Consider the following 20,833-nt stretch of genomic DNA (forward strand, 5'->3'; position numbering starts at 1 on the left):
AAGAAACTTGGCGAGATATGTTTTCTTCTGAAAAAGAGGATTAATGCCGATATCTGCTATTAATTAAAGATCTTTTGAAGAAGTGGGGGATGTCAGATCAATGGTCTTAGAATGGCATACAAACCAGGTTGAGTTTAATAGTCTTGGGGATCTCTACAATTACAATGCTATTAATTCTGAAAATCCTGAAGAAGAGAGAAAAGCAATCAACATTAGACAGATTATTTAACCCCCACAAACAAAAAAACATGACTAATAAAAATGCAAGTCTGTGTATATATGTATTTTTATTTTTTGGGGTCTTCAGAATGAATTAATCAAATTCCCATACAAACCTATGGTAAATTGATAATCGGTTAATGAACAATTCGGATAGCGAACAAAGTCTTGGAACGGATTATGTTCGTTAACCAATCACCCACTGTACACAAAATAGATAGTAAAGTATCAGTATTATTCTTAAAAATAAATTAATTTTTAATTTTAATGCAAGTACATTAAAATACTTCCTCCTCTTTTAGTATTAATGCTCATGCCTTCCTTGGAATCATTGCTTTTTTTTACATTTGGCTGTATTCTAGTCTATGTCCTTTCTGGGACCAGCTAGAGCTACTAGGCTTTGCATAGGGTTAAGCAACAGTACTCAGCAGTTCTGTCTTATGTAATCAGAATTTTGTCTGGATCACTTATTACTTAATTTCAGTAATCTGACTAGAACTGGCATGTTTAGCAAAGTCTATCTAAATGCCAACATATAATAATACTATATGTTTTTTAATTAATGAATGAAAAATAGAAATTATAAGAAGTTAAATTCATTTTGTGGTAAATATACTTTTTTTGGCAAATATTAACAAATAAAAATGGCATAAATTTTATTAGATAATTATTTTAATAATAATATAATAAATATAATTACAACTTTTAATAAAGATGAAACTTTGCTTCAGTCCTTTCTTTCCATTGTTTGCACTATCCGTAGTTCATCGCTTTTATCGTACGTTACATAATTTTTACTATGGAGGCAGTAGTCTAAAAGGGAAGGTCGTCTCCGTGAGTTTTGTGATTTTATGAACTGCAGATGGTGCAAACAATGGAAAGAAAGGACTGAAGCAAAGTTTCATCTTTGTTAAAAGTTATAATTATATTTATTATATTATTATTAAACATAAATTACCGTTGGCCATGTTAAAATCCATAGATAATTATTGTTAAAAAGTAAATCAATATATAGTTTCAGACAAATGTGATAAAAAATTCACAATGAATGAAAAAATGATTAAAACTAACATATTTATCCACTAATGAATCACATTCTGAAGGAATTATTTTCAAGAAAATAATGCTCATATATTATTTATAGGACAGATATTTTTTCCATTGATATGTGAAAGAGATGACATCTTGTGCTCTGCACTTTTTTATATATATCTTTTTTTTCCTGAATGAGATAAGACATTCAGCTTCATTCATATGCATGATGATATTTTTTAATAGATATATTATAATAAAGAACATTAATACAGAATTTATCAATATTCCTACCTCAGTCTTTTTTCATGAGTTAAGAGAAAAAAAGTGATTTTCTTTTATTATTAAAAATTTAAATTTCAATGTAATAAATTATTCAAGATAAATGTTTGTAATGATTTAGTATTAATGTATGTATAAGATATAGTATGGTCTTGTTTTACATTAGGCTTGTGTCGGCAGGAAAAACAATTCTACAAATTGCAGCCCATTTTTTAATTGCTGCAATTTTTAATCATATTTTTAATTAATTTAATTTAACATATATGCTCTCCACCTCAAATTAGTATTGGCATGCCCTGTACTGTACTGTACATCATACTTTTCCTTTAACAATAGAGTTGTGTTGGTCATCTTGCAGGGAAAAATTTTTGAATTGAAATCACATGACTTCTAGTGCAAACCGGAAGTTCGTATAGTTAATTGGTCCCTAGGCTTTCCGTATATGGTCTCAGCTTTCATCTATATAACTCCGTTCTCGAGATTAAGGAAAGACAGACAGATGGACGACAGTGGGAATTTATAGGTCAACAATTTTTTCAAATTGCAGGCTAATTATCCATGCATCCTAGGTTTAACCTAACCATTCTATCTGCAGAATGGAAAAACATTTGAATCTTTACATTAAGCCTTATATAAAACAACACCCTACTGTAAATAACAATTCTTATAGTTGTATCATTTTGCTTAACTAGTAGTAATTTTCCATCAGACTTGCATGCAAAATTTTAAATTAATAAATTAATGTTAATAAAGAAAGCACCGCATTTAAATTCATTTTTCACTTCAGTTCTATCAAAAAATAAAGCAAAAAAATTTTTAAAATGCTATATTTTTAACTTGCAGGTTATCTATATGAAAATAAATATAATAATATTGCATTAATAGTAATTATTTAATCTTTTATAACCATACAACTGTGTAAATTTATGTTGTGTTTAAATACAAATATATTTTTTCTATAAAAAACTAATTGTATATAACAATTATATGTAATTATTATAAAGAAAATAAATTTATTTTGTTTTATTTTTGGTTTATTCATATAAAATTTTATCAAATACAGGTGTGCACTGCTTAATGATGGCTCTCATATACAGTACAACAGAGATCGCATAAAGATTACAATTGAGCTGAAAATTTTAGTCACCTGTACCTTTTCCATGTTTCAATATATTTATAGATACATAAATACTTGTATAGGCTATATGTAACACAATGATATCACCATCATTAAGTGGCACATACTTGTATTTAATATATAACATTTAATTCAAAGTAATGAAACTTTATAACAAATTTATAATCACAGATTCTTAAATATTTTTTAAGGTATTTATCAGAGAAAATGAAATTTATAACTGAACAGTTACATATCTTTTCGAGAATTTCATATTAATTAAAAATCCTTCTCTTCAGTCTATTCCTATAAAGTTTGGGATTAATGGAGAATGTTTCCTATATAGGAAATAGATTTTTACATACTTTTTTTCCCTAGGTACTCTACCTGTCAACAAACCTTTATCAGAAATGAAGCAAGCCAGAGCTATCAAACTCAGTGAAAATAAATAGTACTTAATATTATTTATCAACTCTTGCTATGTGTTACTTTGAACTGATTTTTATAAATCATGTAAAAGTTGTAAGGAGATAAAATTTAATTTTTTGCTTACAGAGCATAAAATTAAAAGAAATCATAGATTTATCTGTCAGAATGTAAAGTAATTGAGAGTTTATATCATTACATAAATTGAATGTATGGTACATCTTATATAATTTAATTAACATTGTAACCGTAAATCATTAAAGCAAAATTAAAGATATCATAAAAAAGTACAAATGTAGCTCTGAACAAAGTGGTTGGGACCTTATCAGAGCTGTACACCACATCCATAGGAGAAAAAATAGTTAAAGGAAGAGAGGATCTACATGTAACCCTTCATGAGACAGTCCCTCAAAATCAGCTCAGCCATTTTTAAATACATGATAGACTTAACGGAGAGTGCAGCGTGACTGATCACACCCAGAAATAGTTGGGGCAATGGTATTTCTCACATTTTATGAGCTTTTAGCTATCTCTAGTAGAGTGGAAAACAATTTATTCTTAGCAGTTTTGAGAAATAATCACAAATTGTTTCACTTTTAAATTTTATCTCGCCTTTGACGGTCTTTAAAATTCCAGATATAGCCCATCAAAATCAGTCTATCTTGCAAAGGGTCACACACAAACCCCCAGTTCCTTTGACTTTTATAACTACAGAATTGTATCTTTACCCATATAAACTTATAAGATTTATATGATTTACCTTTATGTGGTGTTTAAGCTTTGAAAATCATAATAAAATTATTACAACAAAAAATAAAAGCTGGCATAACTTTAGAACTTTATTTTATGGAATATATTCCATGAATTAATCTAAGAAAAAATGATTAATTGATGGGAGTACAGATGTTACTTCTACAATTAAAGATCTCATTTGCATAGACTACTACTCGATAAAGTAGCAGAATCCTAGGAGAACTTACTAAGAATCCTATCTTTGAGTCCAAATTTTTTATCCTTAAATTCTGTTAAATATTCCGTAGACAAAATTTGTTTACATTCGTTATGAGTTAAGCCAGTAGCAGAATATAACCGATTCAATTTATATTTCTGTCCATATTCGTTCCTCATTATACGGTGTAAGCTTTGATAATATCTTTCACACTCCTTTTCGTCTTTAATTTTAGTACCTTCTCCTTGACGGAAGAATTGAAGAACCTCTTTTTTAATAAACTGTCCCAAATCTCTTCCAGTTTTCGTATCGTCTATCCTCCACTCTTTACACAATCTCATGTACTTACTGTAGGTGGACGCCATCTTGCGACTCTGCGCCACCTGATGTTCGTAGATGGTAACTGTCCTAAGATCGATCATCATCGATTGGGATCGAATTGACAGACGATGTTGATTGATCCCGCGATATGGGATTCGATCTCGTTACACTTAGTGACGAGGGGACCCCAATTAGAAAGCGTAGATGAGTAGGAACGACCAATCGGAATGGTCTTGATCCAAAAAGAAGCTTTCAAGCCGTTTCAAATACATTTAAGGGTCCTGACCCGACTTCTTATAGATATTACACGGATACATATATAGTAATAATGTGGAGCGACACGAAGCCTCTAAGGTTTCAGATATGTTCGTGCGTTAATTTACCGCTGCCTACTTTTGATTAATTCTCGGCCTCCAGTGTCTTCAAAGAACTCCATATTTATATTTTGCACTAGACCGAGCAAAATATTGACCCGATTCTGTAATTATGTCCATTATGAATGGGTCTGACCTCTATGGGTTAGACTGAAACCCACGATAGTCATGACTAAAAGATATGACTATGAATAATTTCATCGTTTTCCTAATAACTTTCTTTCTCACTAGATCAGCAGAGGAAATATGATCCGCTTTTGCAACATTACACGGTTGATCAATAAGAGTGTAAACATGAATGAAACTTATATTTTAAGTTTTATATCATTTATTTTACATATAATTTTAAAATTTTAAGCAAATTTTTTAAACTTCGAAAGGTGTTTTTTTTTAATGTAAATTTGGGTAGATTCGTTAGTTATGTAAAATACTATAAATTGTAAGGGAACAGTTTATAGTATTATCTTTAAATTTTGAAACCAAAACTGAGTTTAAAACATACATTCAAAATATGATAAGTTTTCATACATCTGTGATGTATTCTGTTATTGAAATTAATTCTTTTTCAATGTGATCTATTCTTTTGTTGAACACGATCGCGGTACTCTCAACATTGTCTGCCAATTGTTGTAGTCTAATGAAGTTGGCTTCTTGAATCTTCGAATCCTTTGAAGAATGGCGACTTTTATCTTATAAAAAAAGTTACAGATTTGTGAATCATCATCTATATTTTACGTTTAAATTTTAAGTTTCGGTAGCATTTTACCTTGATCTTTAGATTGAATCTTGCGAAACCATTTGCACAGTGAGCGGCAAACTTTAGTTTTATCAATTACCTTTTTCGATTTATTCTCTGCAACGTTTAATGTGTTGGAATTTTGGATACTTTTTCCATTATAAACAGGTTTATACAGTGTTGGCAGTGTCCCACCTAAGCTGTATCTATACACCACTCTATTCAAGTCTTCGTCGATTGGTTTATTATACAATCCCATGGTTTGCAATATGGATCCTAGAAGTACTTTCAAGTTTTCTGGATTTTCTGCTAGTTTTTCGGGTGTTATCGTGTTCAATGCTTCCCGAAAAGTACTTTTTCTTTTGCTAGCCTCCATTTTCTTTATTCCATCTTCCATAATTTCGTAACAATACCAATTCAACAATTAGCATATAGTAAATGAAACGTCCGGATTAATTTAATCTTCTGTAATTGACGCTTAGAATTAATTGTATTATAATATTTAGAAACAACAATAAACCTTGTGCCAATTGAAATACGTCATAATTAATCTAAACAACTATTTCCGTTTGTTTATCAAAGTACTGTATAGAGTCATACCGTATTAAACAGTGACACCTGTAGTGTTACGAGTTTATATAGATAAGAGAATAAATCTAAACTAAATATCATATTTAGTGTCAATTTATACAGTAATTTTGAGTGTTTATAGTCATTCGTAGTACATTAAAATGAAATTCGTCTTCGTGTTATTACTTGTAATGTTATGCTATGCGGGTCTAACAGGTAGTGTTTGTATGTTCATTATAGGTAATCCTTATGATTCTATTGATACATAAAAGTAGAATATAATTACAGAATGTGAAGAAGGTAGCGAAAGTGAAGATGGGGAAGGAGAAAGCGAGGGAGAAGGAGGAGAAAGCGAGGGAGAAGGAGGAGAAAGCGAGGGAGAAGGTGGAGAAAGCGAGGGAGAAGGAGAAAGCGAGGGAGAAGGTGGAGAAAGCGAGGGCGAAGATGGAGAAAGCGAAGGAGAAGGAGGAGAAAGCGAGGGAGAAGGAGGAGGCGAGGAGGAAGGAGGAGAAAGCGAAGGTGAAGGAGGAGGCGAGGAGGAAGGAGGAGAAAGCGAAGGTGAAGGAGGAGGCGAGGAGGAAGGAGGAGAAAGCGAAGGTGAAGGAGGAGGCGAGGAGGAAGGAGGAGAAAGCGAAGGTGAAGGAGGAGGCGAGGAGGAAGGAGGAGAAAGCGAAGGTGAAGGAGGAGGCGAGGAGGAAGGAGGAGAAAGCGAAGGTGAAGGAGGAGGCGAGGAGGAAGGAGGAGAAAGCGAAGGTGAAGGAGGAGGCGAGGAGGAAGGAGGAGAAAGCGAAGGTGAAGGAGGAGGCGAGGAGGAAGGAGGAGAAAGCGAAGGTGAAGGAGGAGGCGAGGAGGAAGGAGGAGAAAGCGAAGGTGAAGGAGGAGGCGAGGAGGAAGGAGGAGAAAGCGAAGGTGAAGGAGGAGGCGAGGAGGAAGGAGGAGAAAGCGAAGGTGAAGGAGGAGGCGAGGAGGAAGGAGGAGAAAGCGAAGGTGAAGGAGGAGGCGAGGAGGAAGGAGGAGAAAGCGAAGGTGAAGGAGGAGGCGAGGAGGAAGGAGGAGAAAGCGAAGGTGAAGGAGGAGGCGAGGAGGAAGGAGGAGAAAGCGAAGGTGAAGGAGGAGGCGAGGAGGAAGGAGGAGAAAGCGAAGGTGAAGGAGGAGGCGAGGAGGAAGGAGGAGAAAGCGAAGGTGAAGGAGGAGGCGAGGAGGAAGGAGGAGAAAGCGAAGGTGAAGGAGGAGGCGAGGAGGAAGGAGGAGAAAGCGAAGGTGAAGGAGGAGGCGAGGAGGAAGGAGGAGAAAGCGAAGGTGAAGGAGGAGGCGAGGAGGAAGGAGGAGAAAGCGAAGGTGAAGGAGGAGGCGAGGAGGAAGGAGGAGAAAGCGAAGGTGAAGGAGGAGGCGAGGAGGAAGGAGGAGAAAGCGAAGGTGAAGGAGGAGGCGAGGAGGAAGGAGGAGAAAGCGAAGGTGAAGGAGGAGGCGAGGAGGAAGGAGGAGAAAGCGAAGGTGAAGGAGGAGGCGAGGAGGAAGGAGGAGAAAGCGAAGGTGAAGGAGGAGGCGAGGAGGAAGGAGGAGAAAGCGAAGGTGAAGGAGGAGGCGAGGAGGAAGGAGGAGAAAGCGAAGGTGAAGGAGGAGGCGAGGAGGAAGGAGGAGAAAGCGAAGGTGAAGGAGGAGGCGAGGAGGAAGGAGGAGAAAGCGAAGGTGAAGGAGGAGGCGAGGAGGAAGGAGGAGAAAGCGAAGGTGAAGGAGGAGGCGAGGAGGAAGGAGGAGAAAGCGAAGGTGAAGGAGGAGGCGAGGAGGAAGGAGGAGAAAGCGAAGGTGAAGGAGGAGGCGAGGAGGAAGGAGGAGAAAGCGAAGGTGAAGGAGGAGGCGAGGAGGAAGGAGGAGAAAGCGAAGGTGAAGGAGGAGGCGAGGAGGAAGGAGGAGAAAGCGAAGGTGAAGGAGGAGGCGAGGAGGAAGGAGGAGAAAGCGAAGGTGAAGGAGGAGGCGAGGAGGAAGGAGGAGAAAGCGAAGGTGAAGGAGGAGGCGAGGAGGAAGGAGGAGAAAGCGAAGGTGAAGGAGGAGGCGAGGAGGAAGGAGGAGAAAGCGAAGGTGAAGGAGGAGGCGAGGAGGAAGGAGGAGAAAGCGAAGGTGAAGGAGGAGGCGAGGAGGAAGGAGGAGAAAGCGAAGGTGAAGGAGGAGGCGAGGAGGAAGGAGGAGAAAGCGAAGGTGAAGGAGGAGGCGAGGAGGAAGGAGGAGAAAGCGAAGGTGAAGGAGGAGGCGAGGAGGAAGGAGGAGAAAGCGAAGGTGAAGGAGGAGGCGAGGAGGAAGGAGGAGAAAGCGAAGGTGAAGGAGGAGGCGAGGAGGAAGGAGGAGNGTGTCATTTGTGAGTGTTGTATCTTTGAGTATGTGTTTTCTGTAGTTTTTAGTATTTATGACCTGATCCTGTATGGCAATCATGAATCCTTCCGTCTCCCCAAAGAGGCATCCCCGATCTAACCAGCTGTTTGACGCAGTTTTGTCAACAAAATCCTGGCCCAGGTCATAAGGATGCCTGCCATGGAGTGCCTTTTGAGCCCACGATTGCTTGATGGTGTCTATGCTTTTTGTGTATTGTGTCATGTCTGTATGATGTGAGTGTAAGTTTAATTGTGTGCTATTTGAGTCTGCTAGAGTTACTGCTTTATGTAATTGTGATGTTTTTTGTTTCCTGTAGAAAAACTCTCGCAGTGACTGTATTTGTTTGTAGTGAAGGTTAACTATGTCAATCAGGCCACGTCCGTTATCTTTACGTGGAAGGGTTAATCTTTCTGTGGCGGATTTAGGATGATGATATTATTATTATTATTAATTTACAGAGGTTTCATTTTATTACGCAGTCACTTATAAAGCACAATCTATGTGTTTAAAAGAAATGCACATATACTGTAAATGTAACACGTCTGATGGTAAGTGCACACACCCAAACAGAGAGGGAGAGAGCATACATAATAGATACGTGTTTAGTTATAGAAATTTGAGTTTATCTGGAGAGAGGCCAAAATGTCTAGCCCCTAAATAATTATACATTTACAGATTATCGTGGCAAACGGGTTCTAGTGGCTACATTTATATAAGTTTATAAAATTTAAAGCCACGTATCTTATAAGTTAATGTGGTTACCGCATTGAAAAACCCAAAATGAGGACATTTCCGAATCAACTTGTTAACGAAATACACTTTAATAAATTATCTAGTGATTATATACATTCGTTTATGTGTTCAGCAGATAGGACAATCATTCGCTGGCGTGATAAAAAACAGATTTCTAACTGTTCATTGGAAACAATTAGAGCTTCGTAACAATTCTTGAGTATTATAGCTCCTCCTCCATCCCTGCCTTCTCTGGAATTTTACTGAATAGGACACGCCTTACGGCAATGTCACTCCTTCAGAAGAACGGTCCAACCTCCTTTCTCGCTTCTAGAATTTGGCTGAAATTAATTATCTTTTAACATGTTTTAAATAGAATTTCCTATAATTATAGTCACCGCGTAATGATATCGCTCGGTTATTGTTATCAGTTTAAGCTAGTCTCGCAGTGATTACACTCATTGTATATATAATTAATAAACTTTTTCAATATAAAAATACTTCAATATACAATTTTACTAATAAAATTTTAATATTTAAATATTTCTTTCAATTTTTTTAAACGTAATTTTCTGATTTTTGAACTATTCAGTTAGTAATTACAAGATACTGAAGAACTTAAAAGGCCATTAACTTAGTTTAAACAAGCTTCCAAAGAGATATTTATAAAAGAGAAATATAAAAGAACGAAACGACAGTTGAAGAAATCACTAATAATAAGAACAATTAGTGGGCTTTTAAATTCACTGTTAACCTCTTTGAAGTTTAATAACTCCTGTGTTTTTTGTCGAAAATTTCTGAAATTTTGCAGGGAGGTTTGTTTATTAGGGGCATTGATTCTATTAAATTTTCGTGGTTTAAGGTCGACGGGGTGGGGAGATAAATGGTGGTCGTGTGTCGTATTTCGAATAGGGTCGGACTTAATGACTATTTCACTCGTTATTAGCATTTACAATTTTTTTATAAAACCCATCCTCACTCCGAAAGTTAAGCTTTCTGCCGTTTATTATAATATAAAAATATAAAAGTTTTTGAATAAAATATCATAACAAATGGCGCAACTCACTCACGCAGTTTTAAATGTTACCAGGGAAAGTTAAGCAACTCGTTGCTGGATTTTTTCGAAGGTTGTTTACTATATTTTAATAATATAGATCTATTTGTATGCAGACATTAAAAAAATAAAAAAAAAACTTGATCGTTTGCATCAGCCATACTTTTGGATCACAATAAATAAAGTAATGCCAATTTATTACATGTTTTGTATTCTATAAATAAAACAATACTTTGACCTTTGACCCATTTAATAAAAAGTAGACAAATATTGCATCATGACTTTTAAAATTTACTAAATTTTGATATAATACAGGTCCCTGACCTTTGACCATTGACCTCTAATCAAATAATGACCCTTTTTATACAATAGAAGTCCTAGGTCCTCTATTATATGAGGTAGATAAAATTAAACTAGAGGGGAAACGACAAATAATGCATCTTTTTATACAATAGGGCTCCCAGGCCTTCTATTAATATCCCTTAGTAAATGTACCGTACTTATGATATATTTAGCATCACCTTTCACTTAATATTAAGCCCAAAATTTCGTATAATTTAAATTTATATTAAAATATTGTGCCCCATTTTACATGTAATTCCCGATAATTACTGTAGCAGAAGAGTAGAAATGGTGTATTGGTTAGGGGGAAAGAGAGAACTTTTGAATTAAAACAGAAGTTATAGGACTTAAGAGAGGGACATTCAAAGAGAATGCACGTGGGAGGAAAGGATTAGACAGCTTCTAATATTTACGTGTGCCTAGAGGGTCAGGAAGCCCCAAAACTGCAATAACAAAGGGATATTTACATATTTTTAAGAAAAAACGATATATGACAAATGGTGTTTAAAAGTTTAAGTCACTATACTACATTGAAAAAACATGCCTGATGGTTGAAATTTTCTGAGAGAATGTCTGAGGCGTCGAACCTGCTTACTACAGAGAGAAAAGTCGTTAGTGTTAATAGGAACAGAGAACGGGCCGAAAACGTGTGTGTTTATTAGTGCGTGATATAGATTATAATTCGGGTCGACGGGCGTTTCTAAGATCCTAAAATGCTGTTTGTGTCTATTCTTGCCTAATACAGCCGGTAGAATTGTGAGGAAAACTGTAGTGTGGTTGTCATGGTAACGACCTATCTATATTATATATATAACCCATTCAACGGGTATCCGTCTGTCTATCCCGTAACCGTTTGATAACGGACACTAGAGGCGCCCCTATCGTGTGTCATATTTCAAACATTCAAATTAACAATTTTAATTATTATTTAAATTAACAATATAAATTATTATTATTATTTGGTCAATATAACAATATAAATAATTCAGTATATTTGTAATAGGAATTTATTATTCAGGAGCTTATATTTGGCAAAGGGTCGCGAGTAGGGGTATGGTTCCTTTGACTTTATTGTTCGCACAGGGGCTACAGTTTGGGGGGGTCGCCACCTCTTCATTCGGAGGGTAAATCTTACCATTGGGACTTTAACAGAGCTGTACAGCATATTGATAGGAACGAAAAAAGTCAAAGGAACCGTGCCTCATGGAAATTTGTAAATAACGCCCACTAGAGGGCGTCCCAGGCTTATAGTGACTTATATGCTGACCTAGATAAATGAAGTTTTTCAACAATTGGTTGTCATGGTGACGGTGGTCACCATGACAACCAATCGTCAAAAAACCCCACAGGACTAGAGAGACAAATATGCTGACCTAGATAAATGAAGTTTTTCAACAATTGGTTGTCATGGTGACGGTGGTCACCATGACAACCAATCGTCATTAAGTCCGACCTTACTCGAGATATGACATACGATCTTCTTTATCTCCCCACCCCGTCGACCTTTGACCGTCAAAATTTAATAACATAAATCCTCCTAATATACAAACCTCCTTGCAAAATTTTAGAAATTTTAGACTAAAAGCATAGGAGTTATTAAGCTTCAAAGAAGATGAACCAAATCATATCCTTCCCCACACACACACTAACGTTCTCGATTTTTTGAGGTCCTCTGAGTCCAAAAATGTAAAAATCTTGGGGGTCATCTCTTAACTGATCGCCATATTTTCCCCCTGTTATATATAACAGAGCCGGAAAAGTTAAAAAATGAAAATTTAGGCTGAATGGCATGCTTTGAGTACAAGTGCAAGATTCGAAGTGTTTTCGTTTACGAAAAATCACGTGATTTCCTGTCTCTTCCGGAAGTTTGTATATAGTTAATCGTGGCCTTCGACCTTAAGCTTTTCATATGTTCTCGAGATTAACGAAGGACAGACAAACAGGCAGTGAGAAGGTATATGTCTGCAATTTTCAAATTTCAGGCCTATACATTTCTACAGTCGGACGTCTTCCTGTCTGTCTTTCGTTAATCTCAAGAACATGTTAGATAGATGACCGACATGACTCGATTGTTATCGGGAGAAGTATGATTTACAGAGGAAGACACCACTAAAATCTTGATTAGGTATGGAAAACCTAGGGTCGGAGATCCCGACTAACTGTACAAGACCTTCCGGAATAGACCGGAAGTTACGTGATTTTGAATTAAAAATAATATATATACTTCCTTGAAATTTAGAACCGTTCTAGAAGGCGTAACAGAACTTTAGAAGCCATAAAAATGAGTCATACTTCCCTGTCTATCTTCCTGTATAAGTGAATATACAGTTTATGTGTAGTTTACTCTAAGAAGAATGAGTAAATCCTTCCTTAAAATGCATGAAAACTTTGCAGTGTTTTACATGTAATACAGGAATTTTGTTATAAACATCTATATAACAGAGCAGTCGAGAGGTAGGGCAGAGAGGGCAAGTACCCAAGGCGCCAAGAAGATGGGGCACCAAAATTCCAAAATTGTAACGCGGGAGAACTAATAAATTCATAGAAAACTTTCACATACGAGTATGAAAAATTATATTATCATGTGCCATGCCCCATCAATAGTGGAGCGTTATACCTTCGTGAAGACCATACAAATTTGAATTAGGGGGCCCCATGTACAGTGTCGATTTCAGAAGTTCTTCTTTGAGAGGAATATTGTCTTATAAAAGATTGGTTTGGGGCCCTGTTTGTGGGATCCCAGGCAATTGCGCTTTTTACCTTAAGGTAACGCACCACTGCCTAACCACAAATAACCGAATCGAGCAAATATTGCCGTGAATTTTAATAACATTTATTATGATTTTTAAATGTATAACAGACGAAAAGCTCCATATTTAAGTTTGCCCTTGGCGCCACAATGCTCTAGCCGCGACCCTGATGTACAGGAGCTGAACATTTGTTGTGGCCTTAAGCTATAACATAACAGGTCTGTGTCCTCCGTAAAATAACCATACTGTTAAAAATACGAGGCCTAAGCTACAGACTCATAAGCTGAGACCTTAAACAGCGGCTTGTGCAAATCATCCCCTTCATCTACAATAAATTAATTTTTCTATTAATATTTGATTAAGCAACTTATCGGAATTAAACTAAGAAATTGTGCAGTATAATAGTGTTTATTTTTAAACATGAGCTTACATATGAAATTAAAGAAAATTATATTATTACCTACATTAATAACTATAATATATTTAACTATATTTTGCATTTCTCTGATAAAACATGTATTTCTTTTTTCACTTCCTTCGCCCTCATTTCGCCCTCTTCTCTATCTTTTCTCTATCCAGTTATTATAACCACATCTGTGCTTTCTGTTGTATTTTATTTAACTTTCGCTTTCCTCTGCTTCATTTTCATCTTCGTCGCTTTCTTTTTCTTTATCATTACTTTCGCCTTCTCCCCCTTGGCTTTCTTCTGCATTATTACCTTCGCTTTTCCCTTCTTTTTCTCCACCTTCGCTTACTTCTCCATCATTACTTTCGCTTTCCTCTTCTTTTTCTTTGTCTTCTTTATCTCCACCTTCGCTTTCCTCTTCTTTTTCTTTGTCTTCTTTATCTCCACCTTCGCTTTCCTCTTCTTTTTCTTTGTCTTCTTTATCTCCACCTTCGCTTTCACTTTCGCCTTCTTTACATTGTATAATTACAATCTATTTTAGTGGCTGATTAGAATCATAAACATTACTTATAATTAACAAACAGATACTACCTATTAGACTTGCGTAGCATAACATTCCAAGCAATAACACCAAGACGAATTTCATTTTAGCGTGTTACCAATGACTGCAAACACTTAAAATTACTGTAGAAGTACGCACTAAATGTGATATTTAGTTTATATTTCTCTGTATAAAACCGTAACACTACACGCGCCTCTTTATATAAGGCGTGATACTTTTACAGTATTTTTTTCAATATTTTAATTGGCACAAAGTCTATAATTATTGAAAAATATTATAATATAATTAATATAATTAATTTTAACTATCAGAAGATTAAGTTAATCCGGACGTTCGTGGTGTATAGATACAGCTTAGGTGGGACACTTCCAACACTGTATAAACCTGTTTATAATGGAAAAAGTATCCAAAATTCCAACATATTAATCGTTGCAGAGAATAAATCGGAAAAGGTAACTGATAAAACTAAAGTTTGCAGCTCACTGTGCAAATGGTTTCGCAAGATTCAATCTAAAGATCAAGGTAAAATGCTACAGAAACTTAAAATTTAAACGTAAAATATAGATGATGATGATTCACAAATCTGTAACTTTTTTATAAGATAAAAGTCGCCATTCTTCAAAGGATTCGAAGATTCAAGAAGCCAACTTCATTAGACTACAACAATTGGCAGACAATGTTGAGAGTACCGCGATCGTGTTCAACAAAAGAATAGATCACATTGAAAAAGAATTAATTTCAATAACAGAATACATCACAGATGTATGAAAACTTATCATATTTTGAATGTATGTTTTAAACTCAGTTTTGGTTTCAAAATTTAAAGATAATACTATAAACTGTTCCCTTACAATTTATAGTATTTTACATAACGAACAAATCTACCCAAATTTACATTTAAAAAAAACACCTTTCGAAGTTTAAAAAATTTGCTTAATATTTAAAATTATGTGTAAAATAAATAATATAAAACTTAAAATACAAATTCCATTCATGTTTACATTCTTATTGGCCAGCTGTGTGATGTCGCTAAAGAGACCACTGGTGACAGATACATAGAGCCCAGTTTCCAGTTATAGACCTGGCCGAATCCACCATGTGCTCGGAAAAAGATCCTCGTTGTGTTTATAGGATGGAAAGAGTTAAAAATGAAAAAGGAGGAAAGTCGATTGTAGGCTACTTCACGAGGAATGTTTTGCCATTTCTCGTGAATTACTCCTGAACATTTCTGAAGTTTCCATACTCGAACTAGGATCCCTCAAAGTATCAGTCCGATGCATTTACTACCTTGTCATCTCAGAATTCATAAAACATTTTAGAATCTTCTCTTGAGATATAAGAAAAAGTCATATCGAGTATGGTTCGGACTCAATCTTGGGATCAAATTTATATTTTATGAATGTACGGCGAAGAATCGAGTCCGAAAACCTCAGAACATTTATGAGTAGTTTTACTTTGTTTCTCATCATTTGTGAGCCTGATCAAATTCCACTATAGGCACGAGAAAAATATTTCTTGCATCTATAAACATGGAGTTCTTTCAAGGTACTGAAGGACGAGCATTAATCAAAAGCAGGACGGTGGCCAATTAACGCACGAGCGTAACTGGACATGGACTAAAGTCTTGCATTCTTAGGGCCTCGTCTCACTATTATCGTACTTCTATCTGTATAAAGCCTGGAAAGAAATTGTGTCAAGAGCCTTATAAGTGTTTGAAATGGCCTTGGGGCAAAGCCACTTGCAAAGGCACACATGGAATTGATTCCGCATCATTGTACCCAAGCAAAATTTGGAGAATATAATAAATATATTTTGGAAATTTTCAGCATAATATTCAATAATTAATAAAACTTCTGCAAATATTGTTAATCCATATTTCAGGAAAGCCACGTGTAATATTTATATGTTAATAGTGCCACGTGCAATATAAATGATTTCGACCTTGCGAGTATTTGTGAATAATTATTGAAAAAATAAAATACAATACAATTATTATTCATACATACAATAAAAATTGCAGCTGAGAGGAAATATTTTTTACTGAATAAACTATTATTAGATTTGGCTTTGTGAGAGATCTGGAATGATTGTGTATGGAAAAGTGGCCTTATTCAGGTGTTCGACACGTGGAGAAAAACGAAAAACTTCACGTGGTCCACGTGGAATTGTTTTCTAGTTTCATAACTGTTCTGTGATTTTATTCATAAGAGTCTTTACAGAGGAAAGATTCACACACACACACACAGTTACAAGTCACGTAAAGTGTTCTCTCTGTATAAAATGAATGCATATATAAATTTATATGAACTCGTCTCATGTAAGTGCACTCACACACACTCAGAGAGAGTAAACACACAACATATACATCATACGCTTGTGTTTTTAAAATAGAAATTTGAGTAGAAACTCTCTAAGCTATTAAAAAATATCGTTCCAGAAGTGTTTGATTTTAAACCATTTAACGAATCAAGCGTTGAAGATTAAATATGCAGCACTAGCGTGCCGTGACATTTGATGATAGGGAAGCTGTGTTTCTTTAAGAAGCCGACTTACAGGGGCAATCAGTTAATCGCGCGTCAGGGTCCATTAGTATTCGTTTGTTCGTTTTCTATTTCATTAACGTTAACGTCGAACGTCGAGCGCCGCTTACGAGATAGCGGCGCTTGACGTTCGACGTTTACGTTTTAGAGATGAAAACTTCGGCCGCAACTTCTCTGTTCTTTACTTTTTAAATATTAAAACAATCTACTTAGTTAAAATTGCTCCCTACCGCATTATATATCTTATTACAAATTTCTAAATTTGTAATAAGATATATAATGCGGTTATAATAAAATACTGTATTCATTTTAATTAATCCAAAATACTTTAAAATATAAAAATAATCGCGTAATATGTATTTATATTTTAGAAAATACAAGGGAAGCGGCGCTTCCACCGCTTCCAATGATGGCATGCTACTGATTATGCAGGAATCTAATTAATCTGGAGGGATGCCAAAATGTCTCGCTTCTAAACAATTACACATTTGTAAATTTTCGTGGAAAATGGAATAAATGATGGCAAGGAGAAAAAAAATGGCGTTTAACTTCAACGTTTTCAACATTACACAGTTTTTGCGTGTACTGACGCATACATTTCTGTTACAAGTGGATCGATTGGTTAAATCAATCTCCATTATCCAAGATTTTTCTGTATTATATCATCTATACATCACAGTGATATGATCTTGCAAAGAAACAAAGAAATTTACTTAAAAATACGGGCTCTCGGACCCCTGTAAAGGCCCGGATTCCGTTGATACAGCAACGTCTTCTCCCCTTTCGTCAGGGCTGTCAACTTAAATAAGTTTATAAGGTTTAAAACCTGGTATATACTGTACAGTTCAGTTCATACCATACTCGTATGAGTAGAATCGTAACGTCACTAAATATACCACCTACGTTGAAACAGGCTCTACAGTACTGTTTTGTTCTAAAACATGGCTGTCACTCCCTATACATGTAGGATTTCTATCCGAATTCGATTCCACATCCCCCAAAGAGGAAGACTGACGTCTTAACAGCCTTTGCTATTTGTTCGTCAGCACTAAATTGAATTGCAGCTAAGACGTAGTTACTGTATATAAAATAGCGTAACACTCAAACAACCGTAAAAACAACGAGAGTTTTATTATTTATTATAGAAAAATATTGAAGTTTTATCATAGATTTAGAGATATTAATAAACATTTTAACCTGTTTTGAAGCTGTTGCTGTTCTTAATTACACTTATATTATTACAATCTAAACTCGCTGCTATTTAGTATAATACAGCCTATGTTTATTCTACGAATAGAAGTACTGTATATTAATTTATGGTTTTTGGATCTGAGTGGACTTAGGTCTAGGCAAATTAGGCAATTACCTAGAGTCCAGATTTGGAAGGTGCCCTAAAATTCACATATAAATAAATGACATTTGTGGTGAGGTATAGTAAACAACGCGAATATATTATTGTCAATTCTGCTACAAGGATTTAGTGGTTTGCATCCCGGATAATGGAGTATGATTTAACCAATCGATCCACTTGTAACAGAAATGTGTGTGGGGGGATGTGTATGTTAGTGTCTATTTAATATCTTAGTAAAGTAAGTAACGAAATTTGGCATGGTGGCTTGTATCTAAGGGGCATTGATGCTATTAAATTTCGGCGGTTAAAGGTCGTGGGGTGGGGAAACAAAGGGAGTCGTGTAAGGTCAGATTTAATGACGATTCAACTCGTTAAAAAAAACATATAACACGTTTCTTAGTATTAACTTTAATATAGCATTATACAATTTTTACATATTTTCTGCCTGAGGCAAATTTACAAAACTTACAAAATTAAATAGAACATTTATCTTCGTAAAATTATGTTTTACTTAGTAATTTTAGCCAATAATATCAGTAGGAATAAAAGGCATTAAGCCGCTCATATCGTCTAACACGCCACTCTCCGTTAATTCAATCCCAACGCATGCCGCTAAAGCAACAAAGTCACCAGGAATCTTCATACACTGTTTAACATTATTTTTATATTATTAAATTATTTATTTTTATATTAAACTATTAGTAAACTTTATATACAAGAAGCATTTACCTGCTCAGGCTCAATCTTAGGGATCTAGATTATTAAAATAAAGTGTTTATATGTATTTAAATAGTATATACAAGTAATTATATATATTACAGAACGATTCTCAAAGGTCTAACAAAAATTTAGAAGCAAAAAAACAAAAAAAAAATTATTAAATTTATGTCTGCTTGTATAAGTGAATGCGCCGTTTACGTACACTTTAAAGGGAATGAGTAATAGATTTATTATATACATTAAGAAAACTTATATGTAAATTTATCCCTGCATCTACGATAAGTATATCAGGAAATTTCATAACTTTATNATTGTACTGTACTTTTTAAATCATCCTCCCAAATCCCCAACAGCAAACTCCTAGTTACGCCACTGCTTGTATTTTAACAAATATACTGTGGTAGACCAAGTACTATCTAACCCAGTGTTTCTCAACCTCTAACGAATCGTCGCCCCCTTCAATAAAACCGTTACTTAATATCGCCCCCGTGTTATTTGGTATTTAAATAATAATTATGAGCAATAAAGAACAATTAAGTTAATAATTGTGGTTTGTTTAATATATTCGAGTATAATACACAATTAAACTTTATACTTCTAATATATAAAAATATTCTCAAACTTTTGTTTAACTTTCGAGAATCATTGTAGGTCTTTAATTAATTAATATTTGATTAAGATACTTACCGGCACTATACACACGGAAGAGGTTGTGCACTATAAACAAGTTTCTTTTTTAAAAATATGGCCTTACATTCAAAATTAAAGAAAATTATATTGTTACCTACATTAATAACAGATTTTACTATATCTTGCATTTCTTCTACAAAATTGCATTCGCTTCCTTCTCCTTCTCCCTCCCCTTCTTTCCCCTCGCTTCCTCCTTCTTCTTCTCCCTCCCCTCCTTCTTCCCCCTCGCTTTCTCCTTCATCTCCCTCCCCTCCTTCTTCCCCCTCGCTTTCTCCTTCATCTCCCTCCCCTCCTTCTTTCCCCTCGCTTTCTCCTTCATCTTCCTCCCCTCCTTCCCCCTCGCTTCCACCTTCTTCTCCTTCATCTTCACTTTCTTCTCCCTCCTCGCTTTCTTTATTTTCGCCTTCTTCTCCGCCTTCACTTTCACTTTCTTCTTTTTCACATTCTATAGTTACGATCTATTTTATCAAATCACTAGAATCACAAGGATTACCTATAATTAAAATACAATACCTGTTAGATCTGCATAGCGTAGCATTATAAGTAATAACACGAAGGCGAATTTCATTTTTGCTTGTCCCGATGACTAGAAACACTTAAAATTACAGCAGAAATAGTCACTAAATATGATATTTAGTTTATATTTCTCCACTTTTTTATATTGCTTGCACAGTACAGTATAGATGTCACTTTCTAATATGGCGTGATACTATACAGTATGCTTTTTCACGAACGAAAATCTTTTGTTTATATAGATTATGACGTATTTCAATCGACACAAGGTCTTTAGTTATTGTAAATATATCACAATATAACTAATTTTACTACGGAGCAGATTAACTTAATCCGGATGTTGCATTTACTATATGCTAATTATTGAATTGGTATTGTTACGAAATTATGGAAGGAATAAAAACAAATGGAGGACAGCAAAAGAAAATGTACTTTTCGGGAAGTGTTGAACACCATAACTCCCGATAAACTCCAGAAAATCCAGAAAACTTGAAGGTACTTCTCGGATCCATATTGAAAATCATGGCATTGCACTGTAACATAAACCAATCGATGAAGACTTGAATAGAGTAGCGTACAGACTCTAGACTTTCTTCATGTTAGCGTCATTCTGTACTGTACACGCCAGATTTTGTCGTAGCGCACAGTTCTGTACAGTACAGTACATACGTGTTGAGTTACCAGAACATTATAAATACGGGCATTGTATTTATGAAGATTTTACTCGTTATTACCACTTACAATTTTTTATATTTTTTTTTTATAAAAGTCGTCTCTGCC

General features: G+C 35.2%; 4 protein-coding genes and 1 long non-coding RNA gene across 5 annotated transcripts; 1 reads left to right on the forward strand and 4 right to left on the reverse strand.

Moving 5' to 3' along the window:
* Positions 1-4,042: 4,042 nt before the first annotated feature.
* On the reverse strand, positions 4,043-4,447 carry LOC111613640 (ubiquinol-cytochrome-c reductase complex assembly factor 2-like). The gene has a single exon (XM_023354994.1). It carries the CDS (start codon positions 4,445-4,447, stop codon positions 4,043-4,045), a length of 405 nt encoding a protein of 134 aa, XP_023210762.1.
* LOC111613638 lies at positions 4,446-5,987 on the reverse strand. Its single transcript, XM_023354992.1, has 2 exons — positions 5,487-5,987; positions 4,446-5,409 (listed from the first exon to the last, which is right to left on the reverse strand). The coding sequence occupies exons 1-2, from the start codon at positions 5,851-5,853 to the stop codon at positions 5,243-5,245; spliced, it is 534 nt and encodes a 177-aa protein (XP_023210760.1). The 5' UTR covers positions 5,854-5,987; the 3' UTR covers positions 4,446-5,242.
* A 119-nt stretch (positions 5,988-6,106) lies between these two features.
* Positions 6,107-9,758, forward strand: LOC111613641 (axoneme-associated protein mst101(2)-like). Its single transcript, XM_023354995.1, has 3 exons — positions 6,107-6,242; positions 6,315-8,379; positions 9,718-9,758. The coding sequence occupies exons 2-3, from the start codon at positions 6,342-6,344 to the stop codon at positions 9,756-9,758; spliced, it is 2,079 nt and encodes a 692-aa protein (XP_023210763.1). The 5' UTR covers positions 6,107-6,242; positions 6,315-6,341.
* Positions 9,759-13,755: 3,997 nt separating this feature from the next.
* LOC111613639 (major centromere autoantigen B-like) lies at positions 13,756-14,399 on the reverse strand. The gene is made up of 2 exons (XM_023354993.1): positions 14,269-14,399; positions 13,756-14,187 (listed from the first exon to the last, which is right to left on the reverse strand). The coding sequence occupies exons 1-2, from the start codon at positions 14,321-14,323 to the stop codon at positions 13,889-13,891; spliced, it is 354 nt and encodes a 117-aa protein (XP_023210761.1). The 5' UTR covers positions 14,324-14,399; the 3' UTR covers positions 13,756-13,888.
* Positions 14,400-18,577: 4,178 nt separating this feature from the next.
* Positions 18,578-19,711, reverse strand: LOC111613631. The gene is made up of 4 exons (XR_002754790.1): positions 19,639-19,711; positions 19,538-19,567; positions 18,860-18,883; positions 18,578-18,776 (listed from the first exon to the last, which is right to left on the reverse strand). It is a non-coding gene; the product is annotated as an uncharacterized LOC111613631 (long non-coding RNA).
* Positions 19,712-20,833: the final 1,122 nt, after the last annotated feature.

This window comes from Centruroides sculpturatus, unplaced genomic scaffold, assembly GCF_000671375.1.
Source record: "Centruroides sculpturatus isolate CEXI.00-Female unplaced genomic scaffold, Cexi_2.0 scaffold1943, whole genome shotgun sequence".
Lineage (NCBI taxonomy): Eukaryota > Metazoa > Arthropoda > Arachnida > Scorpiones > Buthidae > Centruroides > Centruroides sculpturatus.

Excerpts from the sequence above, each read along its gene's own strand:
- LOC111613640 (XM_023354994.1), bottom strand. The coding sequence starts at position 4,447 with ATGATCGATCTTAGGACAGTTACCATCTACGAACATCAGGTGGCGCAG.
- LOC111613638 (XM_023354992.1), bottom strand. The coding sequence starts at position 5,853 with ATGGAAGATGGAATAAAGAAAATGGAGGCTAGCAAAAGAAAAAGTACT. Across the intron at positions 5,410-5,486 it reads GATTCAATCTAAAGATCAAG|ATAAAAGTCGCCATTCTTCA; the intron begins GTAAAATGCTAC and ends TTTTTTTATAAG.
- LOC111613639 (XM_023354993.1), bottom strand. The coding sequence starts at position 14,323 with ATGAAATTCGTCTTGGTGTTATTGCTTGGAATGTTATGCTACGCAAGT. Across the intron at positions 14,188-14,268 it reads ATGCTACGCAAGTCTAATAG|AAGGCGAAAGTGAAAGCGAA; the intron begins GTAGTATCTGTT and ends TACAATGTAAAG.